Here is a 16,924-nt window from a genome sequence, read left to right as displayed (position 1 = left end):
TAAGTGAAGTGTCTAACAAAACAAGACTATTCCTTTCATTTTTTTACAGACCTACTCCAGGTTGAACAAAGTGTGCTTGAGGATACCTATCTTTGCATTTACAATGCTAACAGTTCCTTTTGTTTAAACTATAAAAAAATAACAATGATGCAATATTATTTAAATTTGCTTTTTTGTATTTGTTTTTAAACTTTATTATTATCAATTTTTTTATATGCTGGTGTCCCTTGTTAATTTTTCAAATATTTTGTTACACATGATATTTTGTAGGCCTGGGACTGCATCAGAGAGGGTGATTCATTGGATTGATGATGTGAGTACTACCCTGTCCATTGTCCAATAATAATCTTACCATCATGTTTGAAGGTGAAGTCAGTTACATGTTAAAAATAAGCCACTAGTTAGTTTATGCCTCAGTAAGTAAACATTGTTTTTGTTTTAAATCTGCTCCCCTACTTAAAACTGTGCCTTGCAATATCATGATTCTTCTTTTGAAACCGTTATTATCAACATGGTCTAAATATTGTTATACCTTTTATAGTGGTTTCATCTTGAGATTTTCTTCCTATTTACTGAAGTAACAATGTAAGATTACACTGTTGCAAAAAACATAATGGTCGCATCACCAGCCCTCAAGGCAACCCCTGCATTAATATCATCATCGCCATCAGCTGTTCCTCAGTTCAAGGATGATGTCTATTCAGGGTCATGGGTTTCTGCCATGGGTCTTCATGTGACTGAACGGGCTGATTCTTGACCTATATATCGGGCACATGGGGCAGGATATCCTGTGAGGTATTTGCATCTGAAGTGCAGGATTTTTTGTTTTGTTCCTTTTGTTTCCTTCTCTGCTGTCAGTCTGCCTCATTGTTAAGACGTGACTCAAAGTGTGATGCATCTTAATGGACAAGTTGTCACAACTCTGAATGGTTGGTCGCAAGCTCCTCCCAGTCATTAATGTCAATGCTGCCGCACTTCAAGGAGAACTTCGGCGTGCCTTTGAAGCGTTTTCTTTATCCTTCCTGGAATTCTGACCATTTGAGAGTTGAGAAAACAGGACCTAGTGGGGGAGATGAATTTTGGGCATCCAGACAGTGTCCAGTCGATGAAGTTGATTTTGCCTGAATGCTTCTGGAACTGGCTTCAAGAAGGACACTGGCATTTGTTCCACGGTCCTCTCATTGAATCTGGAGGATGTGGTGGAGGCATTGCTGATGGAATTTCTCTGGTGTTCTTATGTGTCACTGATACACAGTCCAGGTCTCACTGCAATATAGGAGTGTGGTGATGACAATTGCTCTGTACACTAGGCCTTTTGTTGACTTGCAGAGGACTTGTCAAACAATTGCTACTATAGTTGGTAGAAGGCTGAGCTGGCGCAGCTGATCTGGTGTTGGATCTGCTCATCAATAGTAGCCTTTGAGAGAGGTGGCTGCCAAGGTATGGGAAGTGGTCAACATATTCAAACCTCTCCTTCAACATATATGAGAGGTCAAATTTTGGCTGACTGGGTATGGGTTGATATGAGTTTTGTTTTGGCAACATTCAAGGTCAGGCTGAGTTTCTAGTATGCAGAATTGAAGAGATTGAGAGTGACTTGCAAATCTGGTGCAGAGTGGGCAATGACACTGCAGACATCCACAATCTGTAGATCATGTACATTTATGGTGGTGAAATTAGTTCTGGCATGGAGACAACTGTGGTTAAATAGATTTCCATCTAGATGGTATTTAATACTGACACCAGAGGGCAGTTGATCTTTGAGGTGAATAGCCACTGTCAGGTAGATTGTAAATCATTTGGGGTATCTGTTTCAGATCTCCTGCTCAAGACAGTTACAGTCATATCATGATGAAGCAGTTGCAGGATTGGACATCAAAATCTTTGGAGCGTAATCCACAGAGTCTTGCAATTTACTGAGTCAAATGCTTTGGTTACTTGAACGCAATGAAGAGTTCCTGGTGGTGTTCTTCTTTGATTTGTCTATCCAGAAAGACCATGTTATAGGTTCGCCTGGAAGATCTAAAGTGCCCCTGGGATGATTTCCTCAGCCATAGGAAGTAGACAATTCAGGAGGTGGCGTGTCAGGACTTTCCCTGCTATGGACAAGAGGGAAATAACTCAATCGTTTCCACAGCATGATTTAACTCCCTTTTTGAAGATAGTTACAATTCTAACTTAAAAGCAAAATACTGTGAAATACTTCATCAAGGTGAAAATAAAACTTTTCCTTTATGCCTTCGTGACCGTCAAAGATCGGGACGAAGGTACTGCTCATGGTGGCGTGTTGATTACGGATGAGCAGTAGGTGAAGTGGCATGAGCCTTTCAGTTATACAATTGGTGAGTTCTGACAGTGCATCTAAGATCCTGTTCTGGATGACAAAACCAAATTCATGGACGTGAGGGTCACTCTCAGCCTTTCATTTCCAGTAGGGCAATTAGGGATGGGCAATGAACGCTAGCCTAGCCAGTAACACATTCCAAAATGAACTTTTTAAAAAAGTAGAAGGTGTATCCCCCCCCGGCTTGTTCCTTCAGCTCTCCTCTCCCTAGGGAGGCAGGTCTCACTGAGGGTGTCATTTTGGAGTCTTGACAGTTCACATGATACAATTGCAATTCCTCTTTCTGGACAGTCACTCTTGAGATTATTCTAACATTCCAAGGTGCAACATTTAAAGTTTTCCTCCTTTGATCATGAAGATGGTGATCCCACAGGGTGTCGTTCCCCAGCCAGCAGAGGGTGTAACAGCCCATTTTTAGGGCACCTTTTTCTAGCCCTCATCCCCATTTGGGGTGAGCAGATGGTACGTGAGGAAGACTGCTCAGTCACAAGTGCTGGTAGCCAACAATCTTCATGCATCTGTTTTCTGTGTGCAGATTCTTGACTAGGGACTCCACAGCCCTGTCCCTATCACTAATTCTACATCTCCACAGGACTTGGCAAATGGGCCCTGGTAGAAACCTGTGCATGACTTTGTTTAATATGGGGACCTTGAGGCGCTGTCATTGCCTATGCAATCTTAAGGATTGGTGATCAGATTTTCAGTGATGTGCCATATGATGATTAGCGGGACCACCTTGCCACTGCAGCTGCCTTCTGCCTTCACAGCCGGTGAGACGCGAATTCTTCCTTCACCAGTTCTGCCGTTAAGGACTTTTTGGACCCTACTTTATCTGGCACCTTCCCCCATCCCCCCATGTTACCGCCATGGGTGGCCCTACCAGGAACAAAGACCTCCCGATGGCATTGGTCAAGGGACCTTCCAAGCATGCAAACCTCTCCACCACATCAAGATGGGAATGTAATATTATAGTTTTCATTTAAAAATCAGCATTTACAAATCACTGTTTAATTACATATCTGATGTATTTGATGGATAGATTGGAATAAGGTTTGTAAACCATTTTATGTCTCCACTTGCTTATGAGTTATTATATCAACTTTCTCGAGGGCTATAATCACCAGCTTTTTAATTTCAACAACTACTTGATTTATCTCGTCATCTTTTCTATTCTTTTTGTTTTAATTTTCAGTTATTGTTGTATTCAATAATGGGATTTGACTGTTTATATTTTGTCTGTTATGAAACATAGATAAATGAAAGCCAATAGTGCCTTCATTTTATATTTATATTTTATAACTAATGAGTCTTGTACTTGATGTATGAGTACTTGATATTAAGTAGTTAATGCAATCAATAAATATAAATAAGCACATACTGTCATGTTCTGGTTTTCTGCTGTCTATTGAACAACAGCATCACGCACAGGAATGTTTAGGAATATTTATTGCTATGTAATTAAAAGTCTTACATCTAGCATGTTTATATCATGTTACTTCTTTCAAAGACCCTGGTACTTAAGAGGTTGCACCTCAGGGTGCCATATTGGCTGACATGAGGATTTAGCTTAAATCACTAATAAAATGTTCATTTGATTAGAGTACAGAACAGAAACAGATTTAGTTTACAAGTACCAAAGATTTGAGAAGCAGCAGAAAAATAGAGCATTTTTTAAAGTAACCAACGCCAATCTGGTAAGTGCAGTAGCAGGAAAAACCAATCCTGAACAGGAAGTGACGAGTTGAATTGTTCCAAAGCTTTTGTGAAGCTGATTTGAAGTTCTCCCATGCAAAACTTACCAGTAAGAGTAATATTTCTAATGTAAAAAAACATATAAAGTTAGAGAGTTTTCAATGAAATTCTTGTTCTTACTCAGTTACATAAAATCATAAGAAATAGGAGTAGAAGTAGACCATATGGCCCATCAAGCCTGCTCCACTATTTAATAAGCTCATTGCTGATTTTCTGCCTCAACTCCATTTCCCCACTGCTCACCTGGTCCCATGGTTCCCTGAAATACTAGAAACCAGAGTATTGCTAAAAAAAGAGACGTCAGAGCTTTTCGTCTTGCACTGTTCAGGACACTTCGCGAGAATACCAATATAAAGTAAAACAACAATTTATACTAATGTGAAGAGAGTGCTCATTGGTTGGCAAGTGCATACTGATTGGTAGAGGCCATGGAGTTGCCATGGAGAATGCACCAGTGACAGTGACTGACAGTTAACTGCCAAGCATTATTTGAAATTTAAACCAGGCAGCTTGCCCATGATTGGTCAAGGTATTGTCCTCAGGAATGAGTTAATGAATGGCAGTCACTTATTTTGTTTAGCTGAAACAGGCGCAATGTGTGTACATGTTCTTCCTGTCTACAAAGAACAGGACCCTGTGTATTAATATATGTAGCTTCCAGTATACGCAAATGCACCACATTGCGAGCCTGACTGACCATCTTAAATTGGTGTCAGTGTCACTCTTAGCACACTGAAGATTATTTAGCAAATATAGTCCAATCGCGGAATCACATCTAATGTTGGACACTGTTTTGAGTTTTGTAAGCACGGGTTAGTTGGATATGTAACTTGGATGAATTGTTACAACCAGTTTTGACCAAGTTTTCCACATACACGGTGAAGGATTCTTTCACATTTGCGAAGACCATACAGAGCTTGCATAATGATAGCAATGCTGTGTCCATGTGCTCATTTGACACTGCTAGCCTATTCACCAATGTTCCACTTAAGGAAACCATTGATATTTGTGCTGCAGCACTATATCATGGTGATCTAGACCCGCCACCATTGCGTAAATCAGTATTCATTGAACTTATAAACTCAGCAACTCGTGCAGTTGAGTTCAGTTTTAATGACACCATGTTTGCCCAAATAGATGATGTTACCATGGGATCCCCTCTAGGCCCAGGTCTCGCAAAGAGCTTTGTTGAGTTCCATGAGAAATGTGTCTTCAATGGAATTACATCTAACCTCCTGCCCCTTGCATATTTCTGATATGTGGATGACATGTTCGTTATATTTAAATCCACAGCTGCATGTAATAATTTCCTTACATGTCTTAATGGACTCCATCCTGCACTCAAATTCACCTTTGAAATGGAGCAGTCAAGTGTACTCCCCTTCCTTGACATACTAGTTGAAAAATCTGCCAGGAGGTTCTCTACCACGGACTACTGCAAGCCTACCTTCACTGGTCAATATACGTGTTGGGATTCTTACAGTTTCACATGCTATAAGATTGGTCTTATCGGCAACCCTGTAAATAGGGCCCAATCCATTTGCTCACCATGGAAGCTTGATGCTGAAATAGGGTGCATCAAAGGCATCCTGCGGGATAATAACCTGATCAGATCATTTCTCACCGTATATCACGCAAACTCATGAACGGGCCTAAGGCCGTCACTTTCAGCCCTGAAAACTGCCCAGTCTATCTAAGATTGCCCCAGAAGGGCAAGGGATCTCAAAAATTTGAGCAACAGGTAAAAAGCTAGCTGTTTCACGCTGCTGCTATACGAGTGATATTTGACACTAACAGGATGCTGCCATCCAGCCAAAAAGACGTTCTGCCTATCACACAAATGAGTAATTTGGTATATGAATTTCGGTGCCAATGTGATGCTAGGTATGTAGGTCATACGTCCCAAAGACTGGTGGATCGTATCAAACAGAGTGTCCCAGTGTTCGCAATGGGCAAGGTACAGACTAGCCAACCAGCCCGTGCTTTCACAATTCAAAATGCAGTGTCCAACATTAGATGTGATTCCGTGATTGGTCAATATTTGCTCAATAATCCTCAGTGTGCTAAGAATTACGCTGACAATCAATTTAAGATTGTCAGTCAGGCTTGCAGTGTGGTGCATTTGCACGTACTGGAAGCTACATATATTAATACACAGGGCCCTGTTTTTTACAGACAGAAAGGACATGTACACACATTGCACCTGTTTCAGCTAAACAAAATAAGTGACAGCCATTCGCTGACTCATTCTTCAGGGCAATGCCTTGATTCATCAGCGTCAAGCTGCCTGGTTTAAATTTCAAACAATGCTCGGCAGTTAACTGTCAATCACCATCACTGGTGCATTCTCCATGGCAACGCCTCTCCCAATCAGAGTGCACTTACCAAGCAGTCAGCACTCTCTTCACATACAGTATAAATTGTTGTTCTCCCCTTGTATTGGTATTCTTGCAAAGTGTCCTGAACAGTGCAAGATGAAAAGCTTTGACTGTATCTTTTTTCAGCAATGCTAAAAACCTATTGATTTCAACTCTACACTACTGTAATTTTGTGGATTTAGTTTTTCCAAAGAGGCCTACTCCACCCTTAAGAGTTCTGGGCCACACTTTTGGAGTACTTGGCTTGAGTTTCAAATATTGGCTTGGGCTTAGCTGACCTCCAGATGCCTTAGTTGCTTCCATTTGGCTGTAGCCCATTCAATCATGACTGATTCTGCTTCTCTTCATTTTGGTTTCATCCACCACCTCTGCTGAACAGTTTCCTGTGTTCCTTTATACCACTTTATGTAGAATTGACCAGTCAGTGGCACTGATGGTGCAATGGTGTATGGAGCGGATGCCAGGTGCGCCCCAACTGGTCATCCACTCTAATCTTCTAATCTTAATTTTATATCTGGAGAAATAGAATACAAGGGGGTAGAAGTCACGCTTCAACTATACAAAGCCTTTGTTAGAGCACACCTGGAGTACTGTGAGTACTTCTGGGCACCATACCTTAGGAAGGATACATTGGCCTTGGAGGAGGTGCAGCATATTTTACCAGAACAACTGCAGGCCATGGGTTAAATTGCAAGGAAAGGTTACACAAACTACGATTTCATTCTATGGAATTTAGAGGGTTAAGGGTGATCTGATCGACTTTTTCAAGATATTAAAGGGAACAGATAAGTTAGACAAAATTATTTCCACTGGTTATGGAGTCTAGAACTAATGGCATAGTCTAATAAGTAGAGCTAGACCTTTCAGGAGTGAAATTAGGAAACACATCTCCACACAGGATGGCAGATATTAGATCAATTGCTAATTTCAAATCTGAAGATTGATTAGATTTCGTTATTCAAAGGTATCAAGCGATATTGGGGAAAAGGTGGGTGGAGTTAGGTCATAGATCAGCCATGGTCTCATTGAACAGGATTGAGGGGCTAAATGGCCTAATGCTGTTCTTATGTTTCTTAGGTATCTGCATTTGTGCCATTCAGCTCTAGGATTAGGATATGTTCACATAGATTTGCATACATGGATACAGAGCACCAATTGTGGTGTTTCTAGGTGAGTTGTTTGTGGGAGTTATGGGACTAAGAGCAACAAAAAGAAGTATGATCGGTGCAATCCCCATTACCTCCAATATATGTTACTTCAGATAAATCGGTTTCATTGTAGATTTGGTTTCTCTATCAAAATGATGTCAGGGAATGATTTTTATATGTTGAAATCTCATAATATTATTTTTTTTAAATTTTGGTTTCATGTATTTTTATCTTTTATTTAGGAAACTGTTCATGTAAAATGCAACCGTTCTGGTCATACATCAGTGAACAAGATGTTTCAGTTTGACCGGTAAGTTATATAATTTCAATAATTCACAGAATTATTCCATCACCACACGACAAAGAACAATCAAATGATGGAAAACTTCTCGGTTCACTCTTTAAGAGGTGATTGTGGCATGCATGGCAATTTTTCTACCACTATTGTATTTATAAGTAGAATGTAAATAGAAAATAAAGTTCGGCTCATATATCCTGTAAATAGTGGAGGGCACCTAAGTTGCGTGGAGCTGATGGACACTCGCATTACTGTGGATTAGAGGCACCAACAGTCCTTTGTCACAAAATCTGGTGCCTGGCTGCCTGCCATTGGGATGAGTTGTCCATGTGCTCATCATTCTCTAACTTTCTTGTGTCTTTCACATGCCTCCCTCTGTAAGGGAGCTGATCCATTTTGACTTTAAAAAACCACAATATTTTGTGCATCTTAGGACCACCAGGGGATTCCCATTACTACCCATATCCTTGGATGCTGTCTGACCTGATGAATATTCCCAACATTTACTGTTTTCATTTCAGATTTCCAGCATTTTCAGTATTCTGCTTTTGTATCATCAATATGGAGGCACATCTTGCATGGCATACCAGCCTCCACTCCGACACTGAATCCCAGCTGAGCTGAGTAAACTGGAATTTCCAGAGTAGAGTTCCCACTGTTCCTTGATATCATTGGTCTTGTAAGAGCTAGTTAGAGGTTTCATCCTTTACAAGGCCAACTAGGGAAGTCCCAGAAACAGCAAATACATAGCATCGCTAGGAGGATGTTTAAGAGAGTTCCCTTGGAGTGACTAGTAGAGTCCAGTCAAACTCCCAAGATAATTTAGAACCTATATCCTTTGTAGGATGTGGAGACAGTTCTAAGATTGCCCACACTTGATTTAAAATACGTCTGTCTAAGAGGCGCAGAATTCTTCGATCACATATGGGTCCAAAATTCTAGTGAGGTGAGAGGGCAGATAAAGGGATATCAATTTATGTACCTTGAAAAAAATTCACAACAATAAACAAGACACATGGAGGGGGGAGAAGTTTGAGATATTTTCAGAAGCGATCAATTCACCATTACCCTTAATCTGGTCCTATTGAGGCAGGCAGCACACAAACTTTGTGTTGTCTCGACCCAGCGCACTTAAACGGGGGTGGGGGGTGGAGTTCAGCTAGTCTGCACATCTCAAAACTGGTCTGCCCCTCTTAAAGGGGAGCTGTTGCTGACTGTAGAAAAGCCATAGGGAGAAGAACAACAAATAGTAACAGGAAACAAAGTTGCCAGGTTTTCTAATAAAGGGCTGGATGCATTAGTACAAAAAGTGAAAAGGAGAAGAGAAGCAATGTTTCTGCAGACGGCCAGGAGGTCCTTATGGTAAACCCTGAGAAGGGAATGGGAGCAGGTGGCTAGGGAGATCAATTCTTGGTGTCTGTCTCTGAGGATCGCACAGCAATGCTGCAAGAAATTCAATGACCTCATACAAATATTCAAGGTCACTGAATACATCTCCTACCCATTGTACTGCCAGCCACTCACGCTGCTGAATGCCAATATCCTTCACTCACTCATCAGCAAGGAGGACTCATGCCTAAAATTCAGGCCGGAATTTTCTGGCTCCATTGGCATCATGGTGGGCAGTGGGGACAATATGGTGAGAAGGTCAAAAATCGGTTTCATGCCGGCATGTAGACACAGCGGGATCATCCAATGGTGTTCACCATGGCGGAACGCCAATCCCGCTAATGGGGTGCAAAGTAAGGCCCGACAGGAATTGTCCCCCCATTCCCGATTTACTGTTGACTCCGGCGGGAAAACACGCCAGCCCAGAAAATGTCTGGGCAAGTGTGACACGCAGAAGTCGGGACTTACCATTACGGCCTTGCTCAGATCGCGGGCATCCGAGGAGCAGAAGATTCTGAAGTCCTACAGCTACCGGACCATGGAGGAACACATGCATCGCATGCTGGGTGGATTCTCATGGACATGGCTCCACCATGAAGCAGCTCTCGGAAGGCGGGAGGTCTCCATTGATGTCTCGGGTCTGCTTCAGAACATCACGGTCTTGGCCACGAGTTGCAACGGATGATCAGCGAGGGGATGGGGGGAGAAGAAAGTCCAGCTGTGAGTGGGAGAGGAAGGTGTACTGGGGAGGGAACGAAGGTGTCAGGTGGGAGGGTTCTGGGGAGGAGGATGTAACGGGGGAGAATGCGGCAATTGGAAAGGTAGGTGTAAGAGGGTGGAAGGTGTAAGGGGGTGGAAGATTTAAGGGAAGGAGTCCGGGTTCGGTGGGGTAAGAGAGGAATCCGGGGGTAGGAAAGAGTTTGGAGGGGGGACGGATTAAGGATGCATGAGGGAATAAGGGAGGAATATCCAGGTGAACATGCAAGGGAGGGGTCTGTGGAGTCTATGATTGCCTCCTGGAGAGCAAACTGAAGGTGGACATGGTACGAGGGAATGGTGAGAATGACTGAGGGCAGAGTGACCTGGAAGGGTGGGAAGGTGAGGGTGTGACAGTAGCGGTAGAAGGGAGGGTGGTTGGTGGGGACCTGGAGGCAGACATGGACCCTATGGGTGGGAAGGAGGTGGTCAGGGAGGCAAGTGTGGATGGGGCTGGGATTTTCAGGAAGATAAGGGAATGTGCACCTTCACCTGGACATCCTGGAAAGAAAGGGGCTCTGATTGGTAGGTGACAGTGGGAAGGTGGAAGATGATGCCAGGGGGTCCAACTGTGATGGGGAAAAGGTGACTGGGGGAGGGGAAAGTACACGGGAGCTGAGCAGAAATGTAACAACTACCATTTTTCTCAAATCGAAAGTGCGCGAAGCCTCGTATTGGATGGGCACAGGTGCTGCATGGGAGTGCGATCAGTGGGTGGATGGAGATGCAGGTCAGCTCAGGTGGACAACTGAAAGACAACCCCAGCAGACAGCATTGAAAACGCTTGGGACATTGAGATGTGTCTGATGGAGGAAGGCTCTGCGTGCAAGGGAGAATGCTTGCACGAGGCTCCAGAAAGCCCTGCCCCACACACACTTTTCCCAGAATCACTTATGGTCCAGCTGTGTGTAGCTGAACCGCTAGTGGGGGAAGAACTCGAGAAGCCTGTAAATTGAGCTGAAAGACACCATTACACATTACTCAGTGAAAGTGAATATGTTTTCAGATTATAAAGTGACAAATTGTGCTCACCCATGCAACCACTTGTGATCAGAAATTCTTAACTTTTCTAGGCCAATCACTTTTTCTAGGTGCTGCCCCGGCATCTACAGGAAGGATAGAGATGATGTGCACAATGGTTGGCCTGGATGCCTCTGACTTTGTGCGTCCTCTGGAGAGCCAAGGCTTTGAGGGCCCCGGCTTGCTTCAGCTGGCTTGCTCCTTCTGCGGTGACAGAGGATGAGGTTGAGGGCTTCAGAGGCAAAAAGGACTCAGACTCTGTCCTCTCTCTTTGGGATTCCTGAACCGATGACCCCGGGGTGTCCAGTGTTACTCCTCCTCCCTTCAGGTGCCCGAGGGCCCCGGCCTGACTCCTTGAGGGCAAGGAGCACCTTGAGGGGTGTCAGGGTGCCCTGTTTTCCCCCTTGTATTGCCACTGCAGGCACTTGCCCATGGTTACCGCGATGGAGTACAGGTCTGTGCATATCTCTGCGTTCTGCTAGACCAGGATCTCCATGGGTTCCACCATTTTTCCCATGGAGATCTCCATTTGTGCACGTGTGGGCACCACTTTTTCAGAGGGCAGGCGGATACACTCCTCCGACTCAAATGCCACTCTGTTGGGGGCTTCCAACAGCTCTATGTGATGTTCTCTATGTGGAAAGTGCTGACTTTCCACGTTGAGTTGGAAGGCCGAATCCAGAAGCTCACCATCTGACTCAGACCTCACAGATGCCTCTTCTCTAGCAGTCCTCCAAGTGCCGGGGAGCTCGGCTGAACCTGCCTCCTCCTGCTGCGGACTCTTGTCCATGCTGTGACCACCAGATTGTGAACCCAAGCCTGCTGTAGATCTAGGTTGCACTGAGGTGTGTGTATCTGTGCTGGTGGAGGGTCTGGGTAAAAGCTGCGGGATTTTCCAGGCTGCTTATTTCCAGCTCTTCAATGGAGGAGGTATCCTCTTCGCTGGAGGTGAGGACCTGGATGAGCTGAGGAACTGGCTTAGGGGTGTCAATCGCTTGGCAGAGCATGAACCAAAGTAGTGATAGTGAGTGCATGGCAGCAGAGTCAAAAGTAGGAGAGAGGGCACTCACAGTTGTGTTGAGAAAGGGAGATGTGGTGCAGGATCCTCATGTGGGTGTTCGCCGCCGACCTCACTGTCACCGCAGGCATGGTCCATGTCCTCACCAGTCAGCACGATGGCACATTCCTCAAAGTGAGTAAGGGGCCTAATGTGGGCCACTCCACCACCTCCCGGTCTGGACCCCTCCGTGCTGTTGTGAGCCAGCTTCTCCTGCATGAAAACAGATGGAGAGATTGTGAGCGGGGTGCATGCCACTGGTGAGCGGAGCATGGGCGGGATGAGAACACGAGCTCCAGAGGATGTGAGCCTATGAAGTGTGAGGGTGTGTGAGTTAGTGGTGTTGTCTCTTGAGATGTGAAATCTCTGTGGATGTGTGATGAGTTTGAGTGTGTGAAAGTTGAGAGTAACGAGGGGTGGTTGACTTACCGTGACAGAAGAGATGACAGCATTCATCCTCTTCCTGCACTGGATGGCTGACCTCCTCTGTGCTCCGATGGCGCTGACCACCACTGCCACCAGCTCCCAAGCCAGATTGGTGACTCTGGCGGACTTCCTGTGGCCAAAGTACGGGTAGGAGACATCGTGGCAGCCTTCTAATGTGTCCCCTTGTAGCCTCCTTATGTCCTCTTCTGTGTCCAGCAGGCACCCCAGAAAGATGTCACTAAATTTGGGGGCAGCTGTCTTTTTTGCTTTCGGGGCCAACTGCCTGCAGACATGAAGTAGGCATGCGCTCTGGTGTGCTTTAAATATGGAGTCCAGAGCGAGGAAGTGCTGAGGTCATGGTGTGGCAGACTAATCAGAGCCCAAATGCCAGTGACTCTGCGTGTTCCAAGTGAACGCATAATTAATGAGGCGGGACATGCCAGGAATGAGACAATACAGCGCAAAAAGTCGTCATTGTGGCCAGCTGGTATAACGTCCTTTTACTCGCCTACTACTACACTTTGTGCAAATCTGGGACAATTCCGCCCTCAGACTTATGGCGGAGTGCAACTTTGAACAGAGTGCTAGGAGTTGGGTGATTAGGGAGTTACGGGAGGAGGGGAAGCAGGTGCTCCTTTGCTTTTGCCTTTTCTAACTTATCCATGCTGTATGAATTGGTTCTTGCTTGATGACAGGGGTAGAAGCTAACTTTGGTGAGTATCTGATAAGTCGTTAAGATGTATTCTATTCCTAAGGTTTAAAAAGAATACAAACTCGTGGTGCGGTTAATAAAATATATTTAAAAAAGGAAAATAAATAAGTGAATAATACAATTAAGTAATTAACTCAAACGCATTAAGCATGGCAGGACATGTGATGTGTCAATGCTACAGCATGTGGGAGATCCTGGATGCCACTTTGATCCAGGGAAAACATGTCTGCAGTAAGTGTTTACAGCTCGAGGAGCTTCAGCTCAGATTCTGAAGAAGGGTCATACGAACTCGAAACATTAACTCTGTTTCTCTCTCCACATTGCTGCTAGACCTGCTGAGTTTTTCCAGCATTTGTTTCAGATTTCCAGCATCCAGAGTATTTTGCTTTTATCTTAATAAAGTGAATGTTGGTCCTATAGAAAGTGAGTTTGGAGAATTAATAATGGAAAATAAGGAGATGGCAGATGAATTGAACAGGTATTTTGCATTGGTCTTCACTACAGACAATACAAGTAACATCCCAGAAATAGCTGTAAATCACGAACTGGAAGGGAGGGAGGAACTCAGGAAAATTACAACCACCAGGGAAGTGGTACTTAGCAAATTATTGGAGCTGCGGGCTGACAAATCCCCAGGTCGTGATGGACTTCATCCTAGGGTTTTAAAAGAAGTAGCTAGTGAGATAGTTGATGCATTAGTTTTAATTTTCCAAAACTCCCTGGATTCGGGGAAGGTGTCATTACACTGGAAAGTAGCAAATGTAACTCCTTTTTTCAAGAAGGATGGGAGACAGAAAGCAGGAAACTACAGGTCAATTAGCTTAACATCTGTCATAGGGAAAATGTTGGAAGCTATTATTAAAGATGTTATGGCAGAGCACTTAGAAAAAATCAAGGCAATCAGGCAGAGTCGACATGGTTTTGTGAAGGGGAAATAATGTTTAACCAATTTATTGGAGTTCTTTGAAGGAGTTACGTGCTGTGAATAAAGGGGAACAAGTGGATGTATTGTACTTAGATTTCCAGAAGGCATTTGAAAAGGTGCCACATCAAAGGTTATTGCAGAAAACAAAAGCTCATGGTGTAGGGGTAACATATTGGCATGGATAGAAGATTGGCTAGCTAACAAGAAACAGAGGGTAGCTATAAATGCGTCTTTTTCTAGTTGGCGGGATGTAACTTAACTAGTGGTATGCCACAGGGATCAGTGCTGAGCCCTCAACTTTTTTACAATTTGTATAAATGACTTGGATGAAGGTTTCAAAGGTATGGTTGCTATATTTGCTGAATGATACAAATATAGGTAGGAAAGTAAGTCATGAAGAGGACATAAGGTGACTACAAGGGGACATAGGTTAAGTGAGTGGGAAAAGATCTGGCAAATGGAGTATAATGTGGGCAAATGTGAAATTGTCCATTTTGGCAGGAAGAATAAAAAAGAAGCATATTATCTAAATGGTGAGAAATTGCAGAGCTCTGAGGTTCAGAGGGATCTGGGTGTCCTAGTGCATGAATCGCAAAGGCTAGTATGCAGGTACAGCAAGTAATTAGGAAAGCTAATAAAATGTTATCATTTATTGCCAGGGGACTTGAATACAAAAGTAAGGAAGTTATGCTTCAGTTGCACAGGACACTGGTGAGACCATATCTGGAACACTGTGTACTATACTGGTCTCCTTATTTGAGGAAAGATATAAATGCATTAGAAGCAGTTCAGTGAAGGTTAACTAAGCTAATACCAGGAATTGGCAGGTTATCTTATGAGGAAGGATTGGACAGGCTAGGCTTGTATCCACTGGAGTTTAGAGTAAGAGGCGACTTGATTGAAACACAAGATCCTGAGGGGTCTTGACAGGGTCAATGTGGAGATGATGTTTCCCCTTGTGGGAGAATCTAGAACTAGGGGCTGCTGTTCAAAAATAAGGGGTCACCCATTTAAGACAGAGATGAGAAGAATTTTTTTCTGAGTGTTGAGAGTCTTTGGAACTCTCTTCCTCAAAACGCAGTGGAAGCAGAGCCTTTGATTGTTTTCAAGGCAGAGGTAGATATATTCTTGATAAACAACGGAGTGAAGGGTTACTGGGAGCAAGTGGGAAGTTACAGTCAGATCAACTATGATCTTCTTGAATGGTGGAGCAGGCTTGAAGGGCCGAGTGGCCAACTCAAGCTCCTAGTTTGTGTGTATGGCTGGGATTGCCCGGCCCTGCCGTGGCAGGACCCATCGTGCTGGATGCAGCAGCACAGTCAAAAGTCCATTGACTTTCGGTGGGACCAGACAATCCCGGCAGCTGGCAAGGCTGGAAAATTCCGCCCTTTGTCTCACCTTCACATACTTACCAATGCTACCAGACTCCCATCCGCCTCTCGCTGCTTACACATATGCCCATTTGCTCAGCTATGGCAGGTATATCACCCAAACACATTGCAGCACACTCACTGACATTCTTCCCTCTGGCATGCATGACAGTGATCCATAACAGGAGGGAGCAGAGCAGAACTGAAGGCAGACAGGCACACCTACATCACCTGAACCCTCTGGAGGAGAAATGATGATGGCTTTGATGGTACATTCCTGCCTTGTGCCATTCTCAAATCCCATCTCGCCCTCATTCTGCTATCTGACATGAATTGGGGATGCTGTGATCTTGGACCTTTTGCTTTCCAGCCAATGTCCCTTGCTTCACCCAACCCTCCCCTTTTGTATTTCTGATTTCAGATAACCGAGAACTGTTGCCTTGCCAGCAACTGCAGCCTCATGAGGAAGGGCGACAGCTTTATTGTTGATGTACTGAGAGATGCCTGATACATTGACAGGCCTACCAGCTGTTGTCACTGTTGAAGGAGCATAGACGAGCCTGTCTCTAACATGGCACAGAGCTTGGAGCCCATTCTTTCCACCATGGAAGTGGTGGCCAGCTCTATGATAGGACTTGATGACCCATTTGTGATGCGTTGGCAGATGGCCCATGTTTTAACTTCCATTGTGGCACAGATGGAAGCCATCTAGTGTCTCACTGCTGTAGTAGAAGTTCACACATAGATCATGAGATTCATGCTTGCTGGCATGCAGGCTCAGATTGCTGCCATCATACTATGGTACTCAAAGGGCCATGCAGGCTGTCACAGCAGTCCAACAATCTGTCCTTGAGCAGTTTACCAAGATTGCTGAGGCAAGCCCTGAGGGAGTGCCTCTGGCTCGGTGGTGCACAAATCTGTTGTGCTCTCTCAAAATGACAGCATTCGTTATCCCACCACTGTCACTCTGTCATAAAAGCAAAATACTGTGGATGCTGGAAATCTGAAACAAAACAGAAAATGCTGGAAAAACTCAGCAGGCCTAACAGCATCTATGGAGAGAAAAAAACAGAGTTAACCTTTTGAGCCCTTATAACTCTTCTTCAGAGCTAAGGAGAAGTAAAAATGTAATGAAATTTATACCGTTTAAGGGGGGTGGAGCAGGTGAAGCTGGATAGAAGGCCAGTGATAGGTGGAGGCAAAGGAGAGATTGCCAGAGATGTCATTGACAAAAGGACAAAGGGGTGTTAATGATAGTGGTACTGGCTAAAGGAGGTGCTGATGGTGGCATTAAGATCAGAAAGCAGAATGTGACAATGATAGGACAAGGGTAAGCACTCTGGAAAGAA

At 44.2% G+C, this 16,924-nt stretch overlaps 1 protein-coding gene across 1 annotated transcript in view; it reads left to right on the top strand.

Annotated features, from left to right (window-relative positions):
* The first annotated feature begins 276 nt into the window (after window positions 1-276).
* The window catches only part of LOC144690054 (kinesin-like protein KIF25), a 133,351-nt gene continuing 116,703 nt past the window's right edge, over window positions 277-16,924 (top strand). The window contains exons 1-2 of the mRNA XM_078557562.1: window positions 277-313; window positions 7,865-7,932. Coding sequence (XP_078413688.1) covers window positions 7,916-7,932 — 17 coding nt within the window. The 5' untranslated portion in view covers window positions 277-313; window positions 7,865-7,915. The remainder of the gene's footprint in view (window positions 314-7,864; window positions 7,933-16,924) is intronic.

Source organism: Cetorhinus maximus, chromosome 14 (genome assembly GCF_964194155.1).
Source record: "Cetorhinus maximus chromosome 14, sCetMax3.hap1.1, whole genome shotgun sequence".
NCBI classification, from domain to species: domain Eukaryota; kingdom Metazoa; phylum Chordata; class Chondrichthyes; order Lamniformes; family Cetorhinidae; genus Cetorhinus; species Cetorhinus maximus.
The sequence above is the reverse complement of the archived record's forward strand: the minus strand, read 5'-3'. Positions and strand labels throughout refer to the sequence as shown.